At 42.3% G+C, this 27811-nt stretch overlaps 1 protein-coding gene across 1 annotated transcript; it reads right to left on the reverse strand.

Annotated features, from left to right (window-relative positions):
* Nucleotides 1–584: 584 nt before the first annotated feature.
* On the reverse strand, nt 585–21807 carry LOC138793823 (gap junction beta-5 protein-like). The gene is made up of 2 exons (XM_069972523.1): nt 21657–21807; nt 585–1684 (listed from the first exon to the last, which is right to left on the reverse strand). Exon 2 carries the CDS (start codon nt 1663–1665, stop codon nt 844–846), a length of 822 nt encoding a protein of 273 aa, XP_069828624.1. The 5' UTR covers nt 1666–1684; nt 21657–21807; the 3' UTR covers nt 585–843.
* Nucleotides 21808–27811: the final 6004 nt, after the last annotated feature.

Consider the following 27811-nt stretch of genomic DNA (forward strand, 5'->3'; position numbering starts at 1 on the left):
CCGCGGCTGCAGTAGAAGCTTTATATGGCAGAAAAAGAAGTTTTATAACCCGGGTGTGTGGCAGGCAGAGTCGGTGCTGTAGTCATCTGGGCCCTGCCTGTGTCTAGTCACCGCTCTCTGTCTGTCAGCAGACTCCGCAGGATAATTGACAGTGTGTTGCCCTGCCGCAGCCACTGATTGGTCGGGCAGGAGAGCAGTACGCCGGGACCCGCGCAGCGAGGAGAGGTAATGTATACAGCGGAGTGGGAGCGGGAGACGGGCGGGAGCTGAAGGAGTTAAAGGGTCGGCAGAATTACATACACGCAGCGGTCGTTCAGACAGCTGCAAGTATGTAGTGAAAGTGATCTGCCAGGACCTGACAGACTCGCAGCATAATTTACGCTGCTAGTCCCTAGGTGTGAAGGCACCCTTATAGTAAGATTCTCTTTGTTGCCCACAACAACAACAACAACAAATCACCACTTATTTTACCAGAGCAATATGAAAAATTAAAACTGAGCTCTGGTAATTTGCTATGGGCCGCATGAATAATCTCCTCATTAGTGTTTATTACTTTATACAGTAACAATGACCTATATACCATAAAGATATTATAAGCATACAGTCACAATAATTCCTGTCTGCTGTCATGCCAAGATGATGAGAAAAATGAATGCACTTTGCTTTTATAATGTCTGTCCGGATGTGGTAAAAATCCCTGTAAATAAGCCTAGGATATAAGCTCCAGGCTATCAGAACTTAGCCTAGGTGGTCATATTGTCTTCGACCTTGCAAAAATGTTTGATCCCACAGAAACAGATGGTTACGAATACTTGACTGTAAGCACTTTAGTCCCACGCTGATTCACTCATCAGTATTAATATCCGTATCGATTCTGTTGATCTCGGCTTCAGTAGTTATGGTCTCGCTCTCTTGTGATTCTAGAATTGTCCTTTCTAATTTGGATGGTTTGCGTTCACCGCTGTCGCAGCATTTAGAGTCCCTTTGTAAATAACTTTTCTGGCTTTCAGAGAGCATCTTCTCTTTGCACTTCTTTCCCACCAGATATGCAGCCTCCATGAGGTTCAGGAGAACACATACGGCAGAACTTATTATCATGAAAAGGGTGAATATATTTTTCTCCGATGGTCGGGATATGAAGCAATCCACCGTATTGGGGCATGGAGGAAGCGTACATTTTACTACTCGAGGAAGGAAGAAATTTTCATAGAGCCGATTAAACACATAAATAAAAACTGAGTCCACAACGGCTTTAACAAGAAGGCTGATGAGATAGGTCCACCAAAGGCCACCTCTCTTTTTCCCAATATCTTTGTAAAGCTTGCCGCAGTTCTCTCCCATCCTCTCTCTACGCTTCCTCTCTCTATTTTCTCTGTATGCCACATGCATTACAACGAGAAGAGAAGGACAAGTAACCAAGATGAGCTGCAAAGCCCACAGACGGATGTGGGAGACGGGGAAATAATGGTCGTAGCAGACATTGCTGCATCCAGGCTGCCGAGTGTTACAGTCAAAGTCTTTTTGGTCATCGCCCCAAACCCGAGTTGCCGTCACTCCATATACAAGGATTCTAAAGATGAAAACAATGGATAGCCAAACCCGGCCAAATTCGGTGGAGAATTTATTAACACCTGTCAGTAGAGCTTCATATACTCCCCAGTTCATTTCAGCTCTTCTGCATTCACTGGAAGAGAAAAGACATTCTGTTTAGAAACATTTTTTTTATTCTTGTTCAAAAAATTTTTTTTTACTCATGGCTTTTATGGAGGATTGTAAATGTACACATTGTCACAAGGAAACCATAGAGACTTACAACTCTTACAAGTGTATTCTTGATGCTACATTATGTCCTAACTGGTAATACTAGAACATAAAGTAAGGCTGCACATGTTCTGGGAAGTTGTCCGTGATCATGGACAATTTTATAGCTCATCGCTTCCTATTGGGCTATTCACACATTTCATTTTTTGACGAATCTGCAATCCATTCTGTGAATAAATAGCACACGTCATAACTTGTCTGACATCACGACACAGATTTCCCCATAGATTAATAAAACATATTGAATCAAATTACCCCATAGAAGTCTATGAGAACCATGTTTTTCACGGATTGCACAGATCCGACATCCGTGTACATGCGTGCAATCGTGAAAAACATGGATGTGATATAATCAGTGTAATTTGAAAGATTTGAAACAGATACTTAAAAAACATGGACACAAACATAGATGCAAAACAGACACAAAATGGATGGTTTTTCACTGATAGCGGACTTCAGCTACGGACCTTGAAAATTACTGAACCTGTGAATGCAGTCTGAGGCTGGGTTCACACTACGTATATTTGAGGCTGTATGTTTGAGGCTGTATAGCAACCAAAACAAGGAGTGGATTGAAAACACAGAAAGGCTCTGTTCACACAATGTTGAAATTGAGTGGATGGCCGTCATTTAATGGCAAATATTTGCTGTTATTTTAAAACAACGGCTGTTGTATTGAAATAATGGAAGTTAATTACTGTTATATGGCGGCCATCCACTCAATTTCATCAGTGTGTGAACAGAGCCTTTCTGTGTTTTTAATCCACTCCTGGTTTTGGTTGCAATATGAGGACCACAATACTGACTGAAATATACTGACTGAAATATACATATACTGACTGAAATATACGTAGTGTGAACATAGCCTCAATATACATTGCCAGAATATACCAGGTAACACCCCCTTTGCCTCCGTATGGTGATAATATCGCCCCCATGCCCCATATAATAATAATAATGCCTCCATATAGCAATATTGCTCCCATATATTATTGATTAGTACCGAGCAAACTTGCCATTTCCAAATGCTTGGTATTTGACTCCCGGTGGCTGGCTCTATGCCAAGGGCTGCCAGGAAAAAATAGATACAGTCTATGTCCATGTTCACACAACGTTTTCTGTGACCGCTATTCATTGAACAGCGGCCGCAGAAAACCCTGTCAGTGCACACAGTGGAGCGAGCGGCTCCGACCATACGCTGCATAGTCGTTCCGTGACCCAGCCGGTCTCATACATCGTGTGGCTGCATCCATGTTTTCCATAACTCTCTGGAAAACATCGTGTGGCTGCATCCAACTTCTCCAACCACTAGGAGTCAAATGCTGAGTGTTCCGGGTCTGCTGAACCCAAATCTTCGGTGAATTGTAATAGTAATAATGTCTCCTATGCTTCCATACTGTAATAATGCCTCCTGTGCATCCATATAGCAATAATGTCCCTGAAGCCTCCATACGGTAATTTCCCCTGCACCCCCATACAGTAATAATGCCTCCTATGTGCGTTATACAGAAATAATGTCCTCCTGTATTCCCATACAATATACTGTACTCTTAGCCCCCCTTAGTAATGGTGCCCCCCCTGCCTCTATATAAAATTAATTCCCCCTTCCCATAGTAATATTATCCCCTTGTAATAATAATTTCCTAATATGGCAAGAAAGAAAAAAAAACAAAAACAAAACAAGAAAACTTTTATTTACCTCGCCCAGGCATTGACGATACATCAAGCAGCTGTTCTCTTTTCAGACCTCTAGCCTGTGAGACACAGATATGGGACCCCCTGGCAGGTGTAATGAGGTTATTGTGCCTGCTAGTTGCATCCCAGTGGCTTACAGCCGGGAGACCTGAAGTGCCTGCAGCCTGTGAGTGAATGGCAGAGCAGGGCACTGGTATTTCCTTGCTCTGCCATTCTACTTCACTGTAATTGTGTCCAGAGGATGGAAATATAGACCTTTGTCAAGCATCATACTTAAAGGGGTTGGCCAGCGAAAATCTTTTTCTTTCAAATCAACTAGTGTCAGAAAGTTATTTAGATTTGTAATTTACTTCTATTAAAAAATCTCAAGTCTTCCCATACTTATTAGCTGCTGTACGTCCTGCAGGACATGTTGTTTTATTTTCAGTCTGACACAGTGCTCTCTGCTGACATCTCAGGCCGAGACGGGAACTGTCCAGAGCAGGAGAGGTTTTCTATGGGGATTCATAGAAAACCGAGACAGAGTTCCTGTCTCGGCCAGAGATGTCAGCAGAAAGCACTATGTCAGACTGAAAATATAACAACATTTCCTGCAGGGCATACAGCAGCTAATAAGTATGGGAAGACTTTTTAATAGAAGTAAATTACAAACCTATATAACTTTCTGACACCAGTTGATTTGAAAGAAAAAGAATTTCGCTGGATAACCCCTTTAATGCTTGATAAAGGGCCGTGATTTAATAGACTGACCGAAACGCGTTGCGTAATAAACAGAATATTCAGTCACATTCTTGTGTGATGTTCCAATTGTGACTTTGCCGGTCTCCTGGACGTTCACCTGCGATGATTCTCACACGGATTTTCCTTTGGTTGCAGTCATCCTCTTTGGGATACATGCCATTGACACATGCTAATCATCAAGGAGGGAGAGGGGAAAGAGGGTGATGAAAACAAGCAGGTACCGTTTTTCTCTTTGCATCGTATGCTATATGAATATGTAGCCAATTAGTTATGCAAATCTGGGTTGACAGTTTCCCTTTAAATCCTCTCTTCTTTTTCTGTCAAACATTTCTCTAAAGCTTGATCATTATTAATCTTTGTATATATTGAGGGGAGACATCCCATTGAACTGCATAAGTTCGGAATCATGATTTGATGGGGCATGGGCTACAAATGCTCTTAGCAAGAACTTTAAAGCATCTTTGTACCGACAATCTGACCTCCCCAAACCGCTTGTACCTTCGCATAGCTGAGGGCTACCTTACCCTGCACCGATCTAACATGCTCTGAGAATCTCCTCCACATGGGACGGATAGTCTTGCCTATATAGTATTTGCCACAGTTACATATTAATGCATATACCACATATTGGCTCTTGCATGTCACAAAGTCCTTGACCACATGGACATTACCTCCTAAATTGATGGTATGTGGTATACGCGGTATATGCGGTATATACATTAATATGTAACTGTGGCAAATACTATATAGGCTAGACTATCCGTCCCATGTGGAGGAGATTCTCAGAACATGTTAGATCGGTACAGACAGGGAGAGGTAGCCCCCGCATGATCAGACATATTCAGCAGGAACGTGATGGTGATACTTCACAGTTACATTTTGCTGGATTGTGTATAGTCCCTCCCCCCCAAGGGTGGGGGCGATAGAAAGCGGCAGCTCTTACAAAAAGAAACAGAACTTATCATTAAATATGAATACTCGTAGCGATATAAATATTGCATGAATTTGCTAGATCTATGTATCTGTATATGCTAGCCAGTGTAAAAAGGTTTTTCTATTTAATATGTGTTTGTTTGTCTATTGTTTACATTGTTTGATAAAGTTTGAGCACATAAAAGGAAGTGACGTACCAGGGTTCGTCAAAGCAGCACTAGCTGCGAAACTGCGGTCACCCACCTTGTCTCCCCCGCTACCCCTGCGTTTAGCAATAAAAACCTGCTCTTACTTGGTAACTTGGGCCCTAAATTGCAGACCATTTTGGATGCCCAGAGTGGCCACTCATACAGGTTTATATGCATTACATTTACCCTGGCACTCCACGTATAAAGAGGTGTAAAGCCAAGAGGTCCGAAAGCAACATAACTTTCCTTCACGATAATAAGATCAACTGGAAATTGAAAAGCGATGCCCAAACATATAGAATAACGTCCGTAACTGTTGACAGTTTTTTTTCAAATAATGAACATGCTCATTACTTGCGACATAGTTTTTCAAAATTCTGCCTTTATTTTATCTATTTATTGTTTTATTTTCATTCAAAATTACGGGTATATTTAGCTTTTATCTTTGGTGTATGAACTTAGCTTTGCCATATTAGTGTCACTCTGAAACTCCCGGCATAACCCGGCATAGGCATCATGCTAGTTTGTTCTATATAATCTTTCTTCCTGATATGCCTTTGCCGCTTTCTTCTACAGTATAGTTTTATGTGATCATATTATCAATAAGTCAACATATTCTAGATAAGTGTTATCTAGGGGATATTCTTTGTCACTTTTACTTGTTGTATCATCTGTTTTTATACTTCTTATCCCTTGTCTTGTTATTGCTGTGAATGCCATAATAAGATGCATTTCAATAAATAAATTAATTAACAAAATGATTTGAGGACTGAATAACTCTATGGGGGACACATATGAACTGGTGTATCTGCAATTTTTTGGGCGCAGAGGGACGGAAAAATGTTAACAGAAACCTGTACCACTCTGAGTACCACTCTGAGCTGGCATAGATTTTACTATGTGCACACATGGAAAATGTCCGGTGCGCACAGTATTTATGTAGGGGCATGGCACCCCTTTATAAATCCTATTCACATGTCCACATTTTTTTGTCTTGGCATTTGCATTCCGCAAAAAGTTGTAGTACGGACCACAATTGCAGCACATTGCAGATGGCTGCAAATTTCAGGCAGCAAAAATATACTGACGTGTGAATGAGGCCTAAGGCTATGTTCACACTACGTAAGAGACCAGCCGTTCCGTGACCTGACCGGTCTCAGAAAAGATCATCCTGGCCAGGATGATCTTTAGCGCCACAGAGTTCGGATCCGTGCAAGCCTGCATCAGAACTCCTCACAGCACACTATAGAGCGTGCGGCCGGAACCGCTCGCTCCACAGTGTGCACTGACAGGGTTTTCTGACATGTTAGTTTTCTACGGCGCCGCTAGAGATCCCAGCCGGAGTGTATACTATGGGGGACATGTATCAAGGCAAAACTGCGTAACAACGGCCGTGATTCCCACGGAACTTACATTGTGTGAACATCTAAATCTGTATATCTTGTAGAAGAAACTTTGTGTTATGTCATCCAGTAGACTAGGTAATGTCAAATGCTTGCTATCTGTTATCATCTTTTTAGGTAGCCATTAAATGGTGTCTATTACTGAGGCTTTTCAATTTCTATCACTGCAGTTTTGTACTGCAATGGGCATATTCACATTCAGCTCATTTATTGTGCTTAAATTATCACAGCTGAAAAACAGTCCCGATGGAGTTGTTTCTGCAATATGTGTGTCAATATCTGCAAAGTTGGTTCAGACGGATGGAACAGTTGTAAGTATTTCTGCAAAAAATATGCCGCCTATAAATATATGCTTATAGCTGGCAATATTTCTCTGACTTGTTAAATGCATCGTATGCTTTGAACCTTGACTTTTCCAGAGCAAATTATCTAATATAAATTTACTTGCAATAAATATGCAGCTAAAGTCCAATAGCAGTTGGCACAAACACAGAGCAAAGCGGACATTGATGTTAAGGTAAGATACTACATGACAAACATGTTTCCAGATATATCCGTATACGCAGCGTATTTACTGGTGCGATACGCAGCAAATATGCAACAAATACGCAGCAGATCAGATCTAAATAACTGAACACAGCATCAAATCTGCACCATCAAATCTGCTGCAGATCTGCTGCATATTTGCTGCGTATCTGCTGCGTATACAGTGTGTGTTTTTGTACCCTTAACCCCTTAAGGACCAGGCCTAAAATGGCCTTAAGAACTGAGGCAAATTTTATGAATATGACCTGTGTCACTTTATTCATTAATAACTTGGGCTTTTACCTATCCGGCAGATTCTGAGATTGTTTTCTCGTGACATATTGTACTTTACATTTCTGGTAAATTGGAGTCGATACTTATAACGAATCTTTATGAAAAAAACCAAAATAACATGAAAAATTGTGAAAAATTGCATTTTTCCAACTTTGAAACTTTTCTGCTTATACAGAAAATGGTTATGCCACATAAATTATATATTAAATAGCATTAACAACATGTCTACTTTATGTTGGCGGCATTTATTAAGCTATCTTTCACTTTTTTTTTAGACAATAGAAAGCTTAAAACATTAGCAGCAAATTTCCAAATTTTCAAAATCAGATATTTTTAGGGACCTGTTCAGGTTCAAAGTGTATTTGAGGGGACTGTATGTTAGAAAGCCCCACAAAGCACCCCATTTCAGAAACTGCACCCCCCAAACTCTGCAAAAGCACATCCAGAAAGATTTTTTAACCCTTTAGGAGAGTCACAGAAATAAAAGCTAAGTGTGTAAGAAATTTGAAAATTTAAATTTTCTGTGCAGAGATTTTAATGTAATCCAATATCTTTCATAATCATATACCTATTACCAGAGAAATGCACCCCAATATTGATTACACCGTTTCTGCAGTTTATAGAAATACCCCATATGTGGCCCTATTGCGGTACATGATGCAACCACAAGCCTCAGATACAAAGGAGCGCCTAGTGAATTTCAATGGCTCCGTTATATTTGGTCATTTCTGACTGTACCCAGGGCCGTTTCCTGGCTTCATGCCGCCTGAGGCAAACCTGGGTTGAAGCCGCCCCCCCCCCCGGAAGGGCCCATGATTGCAAACACCCCAATCCCCCCCCCTCCCCCGCGCCGCTCAACACCACACTGTCACGCACCCCCCTCCCCCGGCACTTACCAGAGCGCAGGGCAACACTTCCTAGAGAGTGCAGCTGCGTAGCGCTGCGGCGGACGGCTGCGGCATGCGCACGCACGCAACCAACCAATCAGGGACAAGGCTGCTGGGTGACGTCAGGAAGAGAACCCGGTGGTATGTGGGGATGCCGGGGAGCGCGGGCGGCAAAATGTGTGAGTGGTGAGGCCGTGACTGTTGCTGTCATTTTAGCTAAGTTAAACTTAACTAAAATGACAGCGGTGAAGATCTTGCCGCCCCCTGCAGGGACTAAGAATCTGCCGCCTGAGGCGGAATACTCATTCCGCCTAATGGCAGAAGCGGCCCTGACTGTACCACTTCAGGTTGGCTGAGGCTCTGAGGTGCCAAAACATAAAAAATACCCCTAAAGGGACACCATTTAGAAAACTACACCCCTCGAGGAATGTAACAAGGGGTGCGGTGAGCATTCGGACCCCACAGGTGCTTCACAGATTTTCAGAACAATGTGGCGTGAAAAAAGAAAAATGTATTTGTTACACTAAAACGTTGTTCTAGCCTTTAATTTTTCATTTTCACAAAGGGATAAAAGCAATAAAAACCCCAAAACCGTGTAGCGCAGTTTCTCCTGAGTACGGAAATACCCCACATGTGGCGATAAAGTGCCAAGGGGGCGCAGGACGAGCCTCCAAAGGGAAGGAGCGCCAATTGGCCTTTGCAAGCTAGATTTTACTGGAATGGATTTCAAGGGTCATGTTGCATTTACAGAGCCCTCGTGCTGCCAAAACACTGAAAACCCCCCACAAGTGACCCCATTCTGGAAACTACACCCCTCATGGAACCTAACAAGGGGTGCAGTGAGCAAATGGACCCCACTGGTGACGGGCACAAATGTGGAACAATGTGACGTAAAAGGGAAAATTTTCATTTTATCACTTTCACGGCACAAATGTGCCCGTCATCAAGGGGTCCATATCCTCATTGCATCCCTTGTTAGATTCCTTATGGGGTGTAGTTTCCAGAATGGGGTCAATTGTGTGGGGTTTCTAGTGTTTTGGCAGCACGACAGCTCTGTAAATGCGACATGGCGTTTATCAACCATTCTAGCCAAATCCAGCCTCCAAAATCCAAATTGCGCTCCTTACCTTCGGAGGCTTGCCCTGCGCCCACATGGCGCAGGGCAAGGGCTCTACACATTTTGTGTGTTTTTTATCTTTTAACCCCTTGTGAAAATGAAAAAATCAAGGCTAGACTAACATTATAGTGTAAAAAATTTTATATTTCATTTTCACGCTACATTGTTCCACATTTGTGCCCGTCACCAGTGGGGTCCACATGCTTACTACACCCCTTCTTACATTCCTTGAGGGGTGTAGTTTCCATAATGGGGTCACTTGTGGGGGGTTTTCAACTGTCTTGGCAACACAGGGGCCTTTTAATTGCAACATGGCCCTTTTTTTAAATCTTTTAACCCCTTGTTAAAATGAAAGAATCAAGACAAGATCAATGATTTAGTATAAAAATATATATTTTTTTTTACTCTAACTGTTGGTCTAGCCTTGATTTTTTCCATTTCCACAAGGGGTTTAAAAAGGAAATGAATGCAAAACGTGTAGGGTAATTTCCCCTGAGTACGGAAATACCCTACATGTGGACATAATGTGCCATATGGGCACAGGGCAAGCCACCAAAGGGACAGAGCGCCATTTAGAGGCTGGAATGAAGGATGGAGGCCATGTCGCAATTAAAAAGCTCCTGTGCTGCCAGGACAGTAGAAACCCCCCACAAGTGACCGCATTCTGGAAACTACACCCCACAAGGAATCTAACAAGGGGTGCAGTCAGCATATGGACCCCACTGGTGACTGGCACATATGTAGAACATGAGGTGTGAAAATAAAAAAAACAATTTTTTTCATTTTCACGGCACAAATGTGTCCGTCACCAGGGGCCCATATCCCAGCTGCCCCCCTTGTTAGATTCCTTACGGGGTGTAGTTTCCAGAATGGGGTCACTTGTGGGGGGTTTCTACTGTCCTGGCCGCACAGGAGCTTTGTAATTGCATTATGGCAAGTCTCTAATGGGAATGGCGGCCATGCCTATTTAGCTGGGGAAAAGGGACAATTCTAATTTATTTGGGGGTATTAGGGCAATTATTAGTTTATAAGGTTGAAAAGGACAGGTGTCCATCAAATTCAACCTGTATTGATCCAGAGGAAGGCAAAAAACCCTCGTAAGGCAGACAACAGTAGCCTCATCACAGGGGAAAAATTCCTTCCTGACTCCATAATGGCGATCAGAATAATCCCTGGACCAACGTGACCCCTGAAATAGGAATAAGGGACAGAATTTAGAAAAGGTAGAACTCCAATGACGTGTGGTATGCCTTAAAGTGATCCAGTATGCAGAGGCCTGTTACGCCACACTCTGCACTTCTTCTAGGGTCTCCTGTTTTCCAGTGTGGGGGACGTCACTTGGAAAATGTTGTCCTGGTGCGATACGGGGTCCCTCATATCCAGAAGCGCTGGGTCCGCTCCATGGCTGCTAAATATTAGGGCTTTATTACTGCTTCTGATATTTTCAGATCGTGCCGCAAGCTACAGTAGCTTGGGCAGCGAGGGACCGGAAGAGGGGGTGCTGGTATAAAAGTTATTCCCGTACAGGTGGTAACCTTTATCCAGCAGTGGGAAGATCAGGTCCCAAACGATCTTCCCACTAACTCCGAGGATGATGGGGGGGGGGGGGCATCTGGGGGCTGGATTCGGGTGTCTCTTCCTTCATACACTCTAAGGCTGGGTTCACACTATGTATATTTGAGGCTGTATTTGGTCCTTATGTCAGGTCCTCATAGCAACCAAAACCAGGAGTGGATTGAAAACACAGAAAGGATCTGTTCAAACAATGTTGAAATTGAGTGGATGGCCGCCATATAACAGTAAATAACTTCCATTATTTCAATACAACAGCCGTTGTTTTAAAATATCAGCACATATTTGCCATTAAATGACGGCCATCCACTCAATTACAACATTATGTGAACAGAGCCTTTCTGTGTTTTCAATCCACTCCTTGTTTTGGTTGCTATACAGCCTCAAACATACTGCGTTCACACTACGTATATTTCAGTCAGTATTGCAACCAAAACCAGGAGTGGATTAAAAACACAGAAAGGATCTGTTCACACTATGTTGAAATTGAGTGGATGGCCGCCATATAACAGTAAATAACTGCCATTATTTCAATATAACAGCCGTTGTTCTAAAATAACAGCAAATATTTGCCATTAAATGGCAGCCATCCACTCAATTTCAACATAGTGTGAGCAGATCCTTTCTGTGTTTTTAATCCACTCCTGATTTTGGTTGAAATACTGACTGAAATATACTGACCGAAATATACATATACTGACTGAAATATACATAGTGTGAACGCAGCCGGGGCCCGGGGCTATGTTCACACTATGTATCTGTGCGGCTGTATTGCGGGCTGTAAATCATCGGCCGTATTTTTCCGGTTCATGCGTACGCTGGAAAGTATAAGATATACGGCTGCACAGTGCACACTATGTATGAGCCTACGGCCCGATCGTAAACGGACCCGTAAAAAATGAACAAGACCATTGTTTGCGGCTGGAACTGTGCAAATTCACGGCCGTGGATTGACAGGCGGTCCGTACGGAGTACTTAAAAAATAGCCGGCAATAATGCCGAATGCCGATGCCTCTAATAGTTAATATATTAAATTAATAAAACACATTTTCTTTGTAATAAAGTCCCTTTCGTTGTTCAATAATTTAATTCTAACAAATCCATCATTGTGCAATTAAATAAACTGTTAAAATAAATATATATATAAATAAATGTATATTTATATATATATTTATTTTGTGACAGTATATTTAATTGCACAATGATGGATTCGTTAGAATTAAATTATTGAACAACGAAACTGATTTTATTACAACAAAAATGTGTTTTATTAATTAAATATTAATTAGTACAGGAAGCTCCATTAAGCTGTTAATTCATATTCCCGGTAAATAGAGCATTCTGTACTAATCAACACTTTACTTTAATTAAAACATCAAATGTTTCTTCTAATTATGTTATCACAATAGCTGATTGGCTGATCGTCTGAGAGCACATATACAGAGCCGGTCCGCAGTACAGTCACTTCATTGTGCTGCGGACCAGCGAAGAGGACACAATGGGACATCGGATGGTGAGTATAAAGATCTCCCCACCCCCTCCCCAGCACTGCACCCATCCCAGTAAGGAAGGGGGGTCACTTAACCCCTTCCTTGCTGGGATGGGTGCAGTCTGACATCAGTCCGGCCCCCAAGGGGTTAAGGGGGATGCAATACATTCTCCCTTAACCCCTTGGGGGCCAGACTGTAAGCAGCGATCTGTAAAGATGCTGCATACTGTAAGGTGCACAACACCGCTCACAATGATGGGTGTTGTGCTCCTGTTTGTGTTTTTTTTGTGTGTTTCTCCCTTTTTGTTTTTCAGATATTGGTATCCTGTGGATTACGTCGGATTCCATGGACTACGACGATGACCAGCGGTTGTTTGGTGTTTTTTTAAATAAAATGGTCAATGAGGGGTGTGGGGGTGTTTTTATTTGAATAAAAATTTTTTTTTTACTTGCGTCTTGTCTTTATTTCTTTACTTTATAGACTTTGTAGTGGAAGCCGTCTAATAGACGGAATCCATTACTAAGTCGGGGCCTAGTGTTAGCCGGTATAAAATGGCTAACACTAACCCCCCATTATTACCCCAGTACCCAATGCCACCAGTGGTACTGGGAAGAGCCGGGTGCCAGTGGTCCCGGAGCGTCACAATTGGCTTCCACTACTAAGTCTATAAAGTAAAGAAATAAAGACAAGACACAAGTGAAAACATTTTTTTTATTCAAATAAAAACACCCCCACACCCCTCATTGACCATTTTATTAAAAAAACACCAAACAACCGCTGATCATCGTCGTAGTCCATGGAATCCAACGTAATCCACAGGATACCGATATCTGAAAAACAAAAAGTGAGAAACACACAAAAAACACACAAACAGGAACACAACACCGATCATTGTGAGCGGTGTTGTGCACCTTACAGTATGCAGCATCTTTACAGATCGCTGCTTACAGTCTGGCCCCCAAGGGGTTAAGGGAGGATGTATTGCATCCCCCTTAACCCCTTGGGGGCCAGACTGATGTCAGACTGCACCCATCCCAGCAAGGAAGGAGTTAAGTGACCCCCCTTCCTTACTGGGATGGGTGCAGTGCTGGGGAGAGGGTGGGGAGATCTTTATACTCACCCCGATGTGTCCTCTTCGCTGGTCCGCAGCACAATGAAGTCACTGTACTGCGGACCGGCTCTTTATATGTGCGCTCAGCCGATCAGCCAATCAGCTGAACGCACATATAATTCAAAATGTTTCTTCTAATAATGCTATTGTGATAACATAATTAGAAGAAACATTTGATGTTTTAATTAAAGTAAAGTGTTGATTAGTACAGAATGCTCTATTTACCGGGAATATGAATTAACGGCTTTCTGGAGCTTCCTGTACTAATTAATATTTAATTAATAAAACACATTTTTGTTGTAATAAAATCAGTTTCGTTGTTCAATAATTTAATTTAAATGAATCCATCATTGTGCAATTAAATATACTGTCAAAAAATAAATATATATATAAATATACATTTATTTATATATATATTTATTTTAACAGTATATTTAATTGCAAAATGATGGATTCGTTTAAATTTAATTATTGAACAATGAAAGGGACTTTATTACAACGAAAATGTGTTTTATTAATTAAATATATTAACCATGAGAGGCATCGGCATTACTGCAGAGGATCGCAAACCCCGGTAATAGCGATTCATGTAAACTGTTTCCCTGCTTTCCCAGATGCATCCAGAGGTGTTTGCATCACTTTCTAAAGATTTCATTTGTTATTTTTAGTTGAACCAGATTTCCAAGTAAATGACCGTATGTTTTCAGCCGCATGTCTATTTTTTCCCACGGCCGTAGTTTCAGCCGCACATTTCCAGCCACGTAAAAACTACAGCCGCACAGATACATAGTGTGAACATACCCTTAGGGTACATGTACACTGTGGAATGGCGAAGGATAACCCTTGTGCATTCCGCAGCTGGCACCCACCGGCGGACTGATGCAGGCGTGTGTCTCCGCACATGTCATAGACTCCATTCTATGTACAGGCGGATTTCGCCCTCCGTCCAAAGAATGAATGTGTTCATTCTTTGGATGGACGATGGAATCCGCCCGTGCATAGAATGGAGTCTATGACATGTGCGGAGACGTGCGCGCCCGCATCAGTCCGCCGGCGCGTGCCAGCTGCGAAATGTACAAAGGGTTATCCTTCGCCATTCCGCAGTGTGCACGTACCCTTGATCTGTAAGTGTACCCTGTGGTACTCTCAGAGTTTGTAGAATTTCACGCCATACCGTCATTTCTTACTGGGACGGTACTGGCGGAAAAGACGTGTATGGGGCAGCGTACGCTACTCTACCCCCAGACACGTCACTGGATGATGAGGATGAGGATGAATGGAGGAAAAAAGGATCCCCCCATTCATCCTTACTGGCTGTTTTGGTGTCGGAGGCAATAATAACGTATGCTTCCGATGCCGAAATCACCCTGGGGGTCATTTTTATATGGGGATTGGTATTTGGGGTATGCAGATGTGTAGTGGTGTAGTGTAAAACTTTATTCCGTGTAGTGTAATGGTATTTTTTACATGGTTTTTTACCATTAAGTATAAAAGAAAAAAACTACGCCAAGAAAGGAGTTGCCGATAAATGCCGCACTTATGTGCGGCACTTATAAGCAGACCGTGGCTGTAGGATATAGGAAAAAAACACCCTACGCCAAAACGGAGGAGTTGCTGATCAGCGGCGCACTTACGTGCGATGTTGATCAGCACTCAGCGGCGATAGGGTGCGGAAAATAAAATAAAAATTTTTTGGAAAAAACAAACAAACAACTTTCTTCAACTCTATAGCTACTGATATGTGTATTATATACACTTATCAGCCGCTAGGGGGCAGTAGAACGCAAATTCCGAAAAAGGCCGAAGTTTGACAATGCTGGAGCCGATGATTGCCGAAGGGGACCGCCGGAAAAAGCCGAAGAGGACGATGCGAGAAGAGGACGCCGCAGACCCGGAAGACGCAATTGGGACCCGGAAGACGCGATCGGGACGCTGGATCAGGTGAGTATGGGTCAATACCTGCTGTGGACACCTCAGCTACCTAGCTGAGGTGTCCACAGCAGGTATTTAACCCTTTCTTGGGGTACTTATATTGGCGTGATCGCGGCGATCGGGACCTGGCACCGTGGCCACCATTACTTTTAACAGTAATGGCGGTTGGTGCCGTTCTCGGACAGCACCGACCGCCATTGCTCTCCGGGCCATCGGGTCACCGATGACCTGGAAAGCTGCAGATCGCCGCTATTGGCTGATCTGAACTGATCAGCCAATAGCGCCGATCGTCAGCACGGGGGGGGGGGGGGGGTTAATCACCTCCCGTGCCGACAAGCAGGGATGGCCTGCTATGCATTATAGCAGGCCATCCTCCCCGATCGCTGCGTGTACACACGCTGAAACCGCGGGCGTAAAAGTATGCCCATTTGCGTTAAGGCACGGGTTTTGGGGGAGTACACTTACGCCCGCGGTCGTTAAGGGGTTAAGAACAGTTTTATTAGAGATGAGCGCGCATGGTCGTCTGAGCTTGGTACTCGTTCGAGTATTAGGGCACTCGATGGTACTCGTTGCTCGGACGAGCATCTCACGATACTTGAGGCAAATGGCATCTTCCTCTTCCTGCATGTTTGGTGGCTTTTTTTTCAGCCAATCCTCATGTAGAAGAGTTTTTTGGAGCTCATAGCATCATGTGGGAACCCTACATGTCGATAGCACCGATTGGCTGGCCAGATGAGATGACCTGGGCATATAAGAATCAGGTCCTGCGGTGCTTGCGTCAGACGCAGGCTGGGAGAGATTAGGGAGAGAGCTGCTGTCTGTCAGGGAGAGTGTTAGGCAGGGAATTAGTGTGCGGTTAGGCTCCACTCATGACCCCATGTTCCCACATTTATCATGAAAATACAGTAGTGAAGAGGTGAAGGTTTCCAGCACTCCATATAATTATAAAAGCGATCCTTTATTTCATGTCAAATAAATTTAAAACTCCACACAGGAGACCTGTTCACAACTCTTGCGTGGAGTTTTACATTTATTTGACATGAAATAAAGGATTGCTTTTATAATTATATGGAGTGCTGAAAACCTTCACCTCTTCACTACCATTTGGACATTCTAGTCACCGCTCTCTCCCTGTCAGCGCACTCGGCAGGGATGAGTGACCGGCAGAGAGGCCAGTTACTGGCACCTCTGCCTGTCCATCATCCCCGCCAAGCCCGCTGACAGGGAGAGAGCGGTGACTAGACACGGACGGGGAGCTACCTGCCCAGATGACTACCTGCCCTTCTCTCCCTGCCGCGCAGGGGGTTTAATCTTAATTTTCTCCGGTATAAAGCTGCTGCAGCCATAGCCGGTACGTGCTACGAGCTGCACAGGAGCTTTATACAGTACAGTGCTCCAGAGAACCAAATCAGCCCAATTGGGCTAAGTAGTTCCCTTTAAGTGAATGGGGACAAATTGCAGTATCACACATGACGTGTGCTCAGTTATTAGTTTTCCTGGTAAGTGACTACTTCCAGGAATTTCACTTTTGATATCAGAAATAACTGTGGTAGGTACTAACTTGTGTTGCTTAACTTTATAAGAAGAATAAAGAATAAGGGCCCTATTCACGGAGTGATAATTGGGCAAATTTGGCCAATTATTGCTCTGTGTAATTGAGAGAAATTAGCCGATGAAATCATGGGCTGATCATTTCTTTATGCCCATACCTAAAATCATCGGCTGCTGACCGCACATCGCTATGTGTAACAGTGGTGCGTGGCCGATGGTTGATGATTGCCCAAACAGTTTACATTACCTGTCCATGCTCCTGGTCTTCTCCTGCACACTGTATCCATCCCAGCACCACATGCTGTGGCTTCAGAGTGGCCTGTCTTAGCTGACAGGCTGTACAGCCAATCAGTGGCTTGGACCGCTGTGAGCAGTGATTGGCTGAGCAGCCTGTCAACTCAGACAAACCACTCTGAAGCTGTAGTGTGCTGTGTCAGGACGGAAAGAGAGCACAGGAGAAGGCCTGGAGCATGGACAGGTGTAGTATTTACTGTTTGAGCTAGGGCTGCATGGACATTGCTAACAATGTTTGTGCAGCCCTTGCCAAACGATTATCGGGCCGTATAATAGGCCCAGTAAATGAACGTTGATCTAGCAGACAGGCGCTCGTTTACAGTATTGATCGGGCCTTCATTGGTCTGTGTAATAAGATCAGGGCAGACCTGACAAAAGTTATAGGCAGCACTCACTAGTTTTTTCTTTTCCTTTATTTCAGTTTATCAGCCTGATTCTGCCAACAGCATTTCATGGGGTTAATGGTGTTTATTCACCTTAGAAAGGTATCCCCTATCCACATTATAATGGATAATGAGATAATTGAGAGGAGCTCCCATTTGTGATCTCCCATTTGAATTGACTGGCAGGTCAGACAAACATGCCGCCACTCTCTTTATTCTGGGAGCTGAGGAAACAGCTATAGTCGTAGGGAACATATGAAGCAGCGGGATGCTTGTGCAACCCGTCAGTCAATTCTAACAGGAAATTCAGATCCCCACATTGAAGGGGGCTCCACACAGTCATCAAGTCATGCCCTATCCTTTGGCTAAGAGATAACTTTGTAAGGTGGAAAAACCCATCTGAGCAAGTAGCTGAACTTTTATATTCTAATGGATGAGTGTTGTCCCTGTTCTCAAGATTGCTGGAAGTCCCCCCCCCCACATATCATTATCTAGTTTTAACTTTCTAAAATGGGATCCCCTTTAACAACATGCTTTTCCACGGGTGGGTGGATATAGTAGTCTATCCTCTATATATGATTACGATGCTGATTTACTAAATACACTTGCGTCGGCAATTTTATTTCATAAGTGATAAAATAGTTTATTCCACACTTATGATTGTGATACTCACTCACTGAATGCACCTATATTATTGGTATGATATGATCAGCTTCACCTGCGCATGACCTGGGGGTCCCCTATATTGTGTGGGTCCCACCTTGTTTCTCCCTTTCTGGGAATTTTAATTGTTTTTAAGTGTGCAGGGATTTCTTTGCCAGTTTTTGTGTCATCATGTGTATTTTTGGGTAATAATTAATAAACATATTTTTGTATTATTTCTAACTTCGGAGTGCTCCTTTATATGACATATCCCTGGTTCTTTTGTGGTGTTGGGCATATTCTGGTATATTTTAGAAAGCAACCTCTTTTTTCATTATTTGGTAGTACATGCGCCAATTTTCTTGTTTGGTTTCCACAGGTGGGTGACATCACCATGTCCCTGTGGTGATTAGTGGGGTTACTCACTATATAGTAAAAAGCCTGGTATACCCTAATCACTCATAACATTAAACTCACCTGTGTAATATTGTCCCCTTTGTGCTTAAAAAACAGTTCTGACCTATGAAGGCATGGGCTTCACAAGTCCTTAGAGGTTTCTTGTGCTATTGGACACCAATATGTTACCAGCACATCCTACAAGTCCAGTAAATTGCATGGTAGGTCTCAGTTGGTTGGACTTGTTTTTCCAGTATCAAAATTTCTGGAATTTGGAGGCCAAATCAAAAGCTTGAGCTCTTTGTCACATTCCTCAAACCATTCCTGGAGACTAGTGCTATAAGAGGACACTGCTGCCATTAAGGGGTGTACTTGGTCTGTAGCTCCCCCCATCTAAATGTTATGTGTCAAAGTAACATCTCCATGAATGCCAGGATCCTGCTGAATAGCTTGACGTAGAAGTCCTGACTTGTACTGTCAAATGATATTATTGCAGACATATGCAATAATCACTATCTTAGTGTCAATTTCACCGTAAAATATGTGTCAGCAAATATTTGCAATTCATTTTTTTTCTTTCTACATACTGAAAGTTTATTTTCTCTAGTTTTGACTTGAATGTTTCTCCCGACCATCATTCAAACTTGAACATAGCTCATGGGGAACATTACACTTCCTTTGCCAGCTTGCTTTTTTCAAAGTATATCCTAGGCCGTCTTAAACCCAGTTGGGCAACGATAGAAGCTGCCAAGCTGCCAAGCTGCCAAGTATAACATTACACCCTATTCAGAGTGGGCCAAAAAACTCTCAGGGCAAAATTCTGCACTACTCCCGAGAAACTTTGAAAACAAAATGCTGAAACCTACATAGGGCAGACCTGACAAAACATAGCAGACAACACTAACTTACTATCCACAATCCATATAAAACAATATAGCAGAGATTGACTGGACACGACAGAAACACCAGATTGCTCATAATAGCAAATAATAATAAAGTAATACAGACAACACTGACACCAGCAAATGACCCTTCATATACACAGAGGAATCACCTCAAATCAGACACAACATAGGTCCATACTTCAGCAAAACATCTGCCAGCAACTCATTAAACTTCACAGGAGAATAACCCATCCCCATTTCCCCACAGTGCTGCATCACAGGCTCCCAGACCGCCGCCAGGCTCCAGTTTTTCCTGATTTCGGGGGTTGTAATGACCCGGTGGGAAAAGCCCACTCTGCCAGTCAGTGACTGCAGCGCTGTTCCACCCCAGTCACTGACTGGTTGAGCAGGACATTCCCCTACCGCGTCGTGCAGTAAAGCAGCGCTGCAAGGGCATGGGGAGGGGTAAGTATACATTCTTTATTATGTTCTCACACCCCTGCCTTCTGCAGATTCTTCACTTCTCCTTTTTTCTTTGAAGCAGAAGAAGAATTTCTGCCCCGCATAAACGCAAGATAAGGTTCTGATTCTGATGTGCCCATTGTAGATACTAAGTAGTGGAAATTGGTCAGCATGGGCACTTTGACTAGTCTTCAGATAACCGGCTCCATTTTCAGCAATCTACATGCACTTTTTGTTCTCATACTTGTCTATCATAGTCAGCAGTATATACTACAGTCATTTTTACTTCTGTAAGATCAAACCAGACAAACTAGCCTTTGCTTCTCATGTGCATTGCTGAGCCTTTGTCACCTATGACCCAATGGTTCTCGTTCTTTGTTTGGTTCACTTTTAGCATTGTAGGTACTAACTACTACTTGTCAGGGACACCTCCCAAGAACAATTGCTATTTTGGAGATGTCTTGACACAGTGATCTAGATATCACAATTGTGACTAAAAGTCACCCAGATCCTTCCAACTGCCCATGTTTCCAACTTCCAACACACAAACTCCAATGTTCACATGTCCTCTTATAATAGTAACCATTGTCATTGTAACAAAATAACACAATAATAAGCAATTATCATCAGTCATCATTGTTTTAATATTATGGCTGATCAATGTTTATTTGTACATGGTTATTTCTCCACCCGTTGCATTTCTAAGAGAAAGACGGTAGGGCAGTCCTGTACTGAAACATTGATCAACAGAAAAAAAGATATGTTTTAGTCTAACTATACCAGTAAAGTGTTTGTCCCTTTACAAATTGTTTTTATAAAGTGCTATGGAATCTGTTGGCGCTATATAAATAAACAATATTATTATTATAATTATTATTATTAATGCGTGTCTGACTTCTTAAATTGTCCGCTAATGTATGTAGCAGGTGGTACACAGTAAAAGCCTGTTTTAAGAGATTAGGATTATTATTTCTCATATTAATTCTCATATCTGATTGTTCAAGATGTTTACTATTAGTAAAAAATTATATATATATATATATATATATATATATATATACACACACACATATATACTAGATAGATAGATAATTTTATATAGTACAAAATATCTTTTTATACTGTAATGGTCATAAAATATAAACTCCCACAAAAAATGGAGCCCTTACTATGTCAAACATTGTACATAGACGATACTAGTCTGGCCCCAGTGTTTCTTCCTTTATAGTGAATCACTGTATCGCACTCATATACATAAAACTGCTCCCATTTAACATGAATATATATACGTAAAGCACTCTATAGACAAACGACCACCTAAATTCCAGCACTTACCCTCCAGGTGATCAGTTGGTGCTTTCAGTTTGTAGTTACTGCTTTTTACCAGACCTTGTAGTTCAGGTTGTCAGCCATGTCTTCCCTCTGATCAAACCTAACACAAATAGCCTGCCTGGGTGTGTCATTCAGTGGAAGGTGGAGTAGAAACTAAAGGATCAGATAGTCTTTCAACCTTTTTAACATCATCCCTTGATACAAATGCATACTGGAGTTATAAGCAGGACACTGGCAACACAGACATATAATTTATATAAAAAACAACTCATTGAAATAAAAATAGACCAGTTGATTTAAAAATGAACTAATATTCAGACATCAGTGATTGAAACGTATATGTCACATTCTAAACAGCAGGATGAGTTTGGTTATGTTTATATTAGACAAATGCACACACACACACACACGCACACACACAGACACACACACAGACACACACACACACACACATATATATTTAGGCCAGTTTCACACGCAATCTGTGTCTGTTTTTGCTACTACTTTTAGGGAGCTATAAAACACCCCATCGACCTGAAAGATGAAAATGTATGAAAGTGATATGAGTATGTCTACATATGTTTTTGGTTTTTGTTTAGGTTTGAAGTTTTTGAGGGGGGTCAGTGGCATACTTATTAAAATCATTCCATGTTCTGGGTTCTTTAAAACAAATGTACCACTAGTACATCATTTTTTTTTTTTTTTTTTACATTATTAGACCAGTGCCAACACAGAGATGTTGGTGCTTCGATCCTTCTTTTGTACTGCTGCCCGTTTCCCGCCTACGGCGCTGGTCTATTACTGAGCACCGGCCAGGCATGAAGCACTGGGGGCAGGCTGGCCACAGAGCAGAGGGCAGATCGTCACATCGCTTCATGCCCGGCGAGTGCTCAGTAGTAGATCGGCACTGTGCGTGGGGATTGGCCGGTAGTTCGAAAAAGGACTGTGGCACTGGCAAACCCGTCTATTCATGTTAAAAAAAGAAAAAAAAAAGGCAATGTACTAGTGGTACATTCACTATAAAATATCTAAGAATTTGCAATGATTTCAATAAATATACCAAAAAAGGGGTGATGTACTAGTGTTACATTTGCTTTAAGTAGTTTCATACAAAAGATCCATACAAAATGCTTTACACTGCATGTGAGCTATACATGTGTTTTACAATGCGAAAAACAATCCATGAAGTAAACATGAAAGATAAAATAAATGAATAAAATACCAAAGGTAGTATGAAGCTAGCATTAAATCGTCACTGCAATTGTATACAACCTAAATTCAATTGACAACATAGGTGATTGGTAAATTACTTACTCCAGAAAAATAGCTTTAAGTCTTTATCACTTACTTACAGTGGCGTAGCTACCATAGAGACAGGGTAGGCAGTTGCTATGGGGCTGTGCAGGAGGGGGGCCCGGGGGGAGAAGGTAGGAGTGTGCGTCCTTTTGCTTAACGCCTTATGTACTGCAGTGTGTAAGTGACACGTTTACTTACAAAAAAGGGGTTAACAAGCAGAAGACAAGGATCTCTGCTTTACTGCACTGATAACCTCTGACCTCTGTTCTCCAGCTGTGCAATCAATTAGGAAAATGTGCCGAGCACACTGCAGATGTCAGAGGTTATCAGTGCACCAGCAGTAAAGCAAAGATCTCCTTGTCTTCTGAACTTTGGGTCACTTACACACTGCAGTACATAAGGGGTTAAAGCAGAAGGTAGTCTGCTCCTGCACCTATGTATTTAATCTTAAGGGGTCCTTATGCGTCCTTATAGTCAAATACAGTGGACTGACACAGCGAGCAGCCATTATCTCCCTGCTCTGGCAGTCACTCTTGTGGCTGCAGCCAGGATTCTGCCTCTGGCCACAAGAGATGTTATTTTTTGGCCTCATCACAGAGCATACACTGTATCTATCTATCTATCTATCTATCTATCTATCTATCTATCTATCTATCTATAGACCAAGAAATAGAAAATGTGTGTGTGTGAGCCTAGACTGCTGTGCATGCATCCTCAGCATGTCTGCCTTCCCCAGAAGGTCCATACTGTGTCTCAAATGTAAATCAGGACTTTTCTCTTAATTCTGAGCACTCATAGTCCTTGGTAGCTTTCCTTTGAGTAGCATTTTCATCTTTATTATCATAATCATAAGTAGCATAAGTTCCCTGCTTAGACCTTGGCTGCTTCTGTGATGTAAACCCTTCCTTACTTTTACTCCACTAATCTCTTTAACTTGGGGGTTGCTGTTGCATTTTTTGAATTTTTGTCTGTACTTAAGCCACAAGCAGCGTGCAACCTGCAGTTTGAACAGAGGCATAGAGGTGCTGCCAATTTTTTCCTTTTTTCCCCCTTTAACTTGTCATCATCTTCAGTAGCTGCTTACTGCTTAGACCTTAGCTGCTTTTTTATATGAGCACTGCCTTGCAATGATGCTGTTTCTGTTTTTTATCTGCTCACATACCACCCTGCAAAGCCCGTACTTCAATCATCTCTCATCACAGTGTGTGTCTGTTCATTCCAGTGCAGTCTCTCCAGCACTATGTCATAAAATAGCAAAAAGGAATGGGTGCTGCCCTGTGACTGGCCAGAAAAGTAAAGTAAAGGAAGTCAAGGTATGAGTACTGCAGGCAAACAATCCCCCTCTGGTATCACCTAATGAAAGAAAGAAATTGAGAAATATATGTACACATAATGGAGACTCAAAAGCAAAAGCTCAAGCCTTTTCAACACTCTGAAGGGTTAATGTAACAAAACCATGGTAGCCGTGGTTACCGGTTTGCAGTTTACAAGGACTGACTGCTGAAATATTCTGAAAATTACACTGTATTTCCTTCCTTGGTAATGTGAGTAGCGAAGGGTTAGTCACTGCATTATAGTAGCACTTGTTGGACAACATACTGTATAATGATATGTTTCTAGAGTATTTTTACTTTAAATTTTAAATGTAAGTTTCTGTTACTGTGTGGTAAATGCATGGAACATATGCTAGATGTTTCCACTTATAAAGTTTCTCATCTGATCAAAGGTCCTGAGGTGTATAATATGCTGGGATCTGATATTGGGGTTTAAATTATGCTGGCCCTGATACTAGGGTCTTTATTATAGTGGGGGCTTAATACTGGGGTCTTATTCTCAGGTCTGTAATATGTTGGGAGTCTGATTCTGGGGTCTGTATTATGCTGGGGACCTAATACCGGGTTAATGTATATGTTGGGGGCCTGATACTGGGGCCTGATTCTGGGGATTGCATTATGTTAAGGGTCTCATACTGGGGTCCAATTCTGGGTTATGTATTATGCTGGGGTCTGTTTATGGGGTCTGTAATTTTCTGTCGGCTTGCTCAAGGAGTGTGAGAAGTCCAGTCTCCATGATCACTTTGACTAAGGTATACTAAACCATGACAACCCAAGGAACTACTACATTTAGCATCCCAACTAGTATGCCTACATATCCCACAAAGCCTCTGTCACCATACAATCCACTCAATTCCTGGGCTACTGCACTTGTAAGTGCAATAATATATTATTCATATATATATATATATATATATATATATATATATATATATATATATACATATACACTACCGTTCAAAAGTTTGGGGTCACATTGAAATGTGATTATTTTTGAAGGAAAAGCACTGTACTTTTCAATGAAGATAACTTTAAACTAGTCCTAACTTTAAAAAAATACACTCTATACATTGCTAATGTGGTAAATGACTATTCTAGCTGCAAATGTCTGGTTTTTGGTGCAATATCTACATAGGTGTATAGAGGCCCATTTCCAGCAACTATCACTCCAGTGTTCTAATGGTACAATGTGTTTGCTCATTGGCTCAGAAGGCTAATTGATGATTAGAAAACCCTTGTGCAATCATGTTCACACATCTGAAAACAGTCTAGCTCGTTACAGAAGCTACAAAACTGACCTTCCTTTGAGCAGATTGTGTTTCTGGAGCATGACATTTGTGGGGTCAATTAAACGCTCAAAATGGCCAGAAAAAGAGAACTTTCATCTGAAACTCGACAGTCTATTCTTCTGGCATCTTCATTAAATAGTACCCGCAAAACACCAGTGTCAACATCTACAGTGAAGAGGCGGCTGCGGGATTTTGGGCTTCAGGGCAGAGTGGCAAAGAAAAAGCCATATCTAAGACTGGCCAATAAAAGAAAAAGATTAAGATGGGCAAAAGAACACAGACATTGGACAGAGGAAGACTGGAAAAAAAGTGTTGTGGACGGATGAATCCAAGTTTGAGGTGTTTGGATCACAAAGAAGAACGTTTGTGAGATGCAGAACAAATGAAAAGATGCTGGAAGAATGCCTGACGCCATGTTAAGCATGGTGGAGGTAATGTGATGGTCTGGGGTTGCTTTGGTGCTGGTAAGGTGGGAGATTTGTACAGGGTAAAAGGGATTCTGAATTAGGAAGGCTATCACTCAATTTTGCAACGCCATGCCATACCCAGTGGACAGCGCTTGATTGGAGCCAATCTCATCCTACAACAGGACAATGACCCTAAACACCTCCAAATTGTGCAAGAACTATTTACAGCAGAAGCAGCAGCTGGTATTCTATCATAGGTAATGGAGTGGCCAGCGCAGTCACCAGATCTGAACCCCATTGAGCTGTTGTGGGAGCAGCTTGACCGTATGGTACGCCAGAAGTGCCCATCCAACCAATCCAACTTGTGGGAGCTGCTTCTAGAAGCGTGGGGTGCAATTTCTCCAGCTTACCTCAACAGATTAATAGCTAGAATGCCAAAGGTGTGCAATGCTGGAATTGCTGCAAAAGGAGGATTCTTTGACAAAAGCAAAGTTTGATGTAAAAACAATGTTATTTCAAATACAAATCATTATTTCTAACCTTGTCAATGTCTTGACTCTATTTTCTATTCATTTCACAACGTATGGTGGTGAATAAGTGTGACTTTTCATGGAAAACACAAAATTGTTTGGGTGACCCCAAACTTTTGAACGGTAGTGTATATATATATACTATATACTATAATTCATTAGTGCTGCTGGTGTCGCCAGCCTTAGTTTTATGTCATAGGCCTTGTGGGGGTCACTACAACTGTGGCTAATGCAGCCAAATAGGGCAAATGAGGTCTAAATAAATCCTATACCTCTCTGTCTTTGGCCCTGTGAGGTCAATTAACTGCTGTTACCACTACTTACTGCTTTTGGGCCATTGCACTCTCCGCCCATCCCATAGACTCCATTCTATGGTCAGGCGGATTCTGTCGCTTATCCAAAGAATTGACATGTCAATTCTTTGGGCGAACGGCGGAATCCGCCTGACCATAGAATGGAGCCTATGGGACCAGTGGAACTTCAAGCGGGAGCACAGGGGGGCGAGCGGCGAAATTCGCGGTAAGGGAGAGAGAGGATCGTGTCCTGGTTGCTTACAGAGGCCACAGGGAGTGAGGGGAGGGGTGTCCTGACTTCCTACAGGGAGAGAGGGGAGGGCTGGCAGAGTGCACCACCACAATCTCTGCCCCTCCGCCCCCTTTCCTGCCACTGGCAGCACTGATACCAGTGATGTACTGTAATAAAATGGTGTATAGATACTGATATCAGTGATGTAATAGAATGGTGTATACAGCTAATACCAGTGATGGAATAGGATGGTGTATACAGCTGATACCAGAGATTAAATACAATGGTGTATAGAGCTAATACCTGTAATGTAATAAAATAGTGCATAGAGCTGATACCAGTGTAATAGAATGGTGTATACAGGTGATACCAGTGATGAAAGAGAATTGTGTTTAGAGCTGATACCAGTGATGTACTGTACTCTAATAGAATGGTGTATAGAGCTCTTGATATCAGTGGCGTTATAGAATGGTGTATAGAGCTGATACCAGTGATCTAATAGAATGGTGTACAGAGCTGATACTAGTGATGTAAGAGAATGGTGTATAGAGCTCCTGATACCAGTGATATAGTAGAATGGTGCATAGATCCTGATACCAGTGATGGAATAGAATGGTGTATAGAGCTGATACCAGTGATGTAATAGAATGGTGTACAGAGCCTATACCAGTAATGGAATAGAATGGTGTATAGAGCTGATATCAGTGATGGAATACAATGGTGTATAAAGCTGATACCAGTGATGGAATACAATGGTGTATAGAGCTGATACCAGTG

This window comes from Dendropsophus ebraccatus, chromosome 5, assembly GCF_027789765.1.
Source record: "Dendropsophus ebraccatus isolate aDenEbr1 chromosome 5, aDenEbr1.pat, whole genome shotgun sequence".
NCBI lineage: Eukaryota > Metazoa > Chordata > Amphibia > Anura > Hylidae > Dendropsophus > Dendropsophus ebraccatus.

Excerpts from the sequence above, each read along its gene's own strand:
- LOC138793823 (XM_069972523.1), bottom strand. The coding sequence starts at position 1,665 with ATGAACTGGGGAGTATATGAAGCTCTACTGACAGGTGTTAATAAATTC.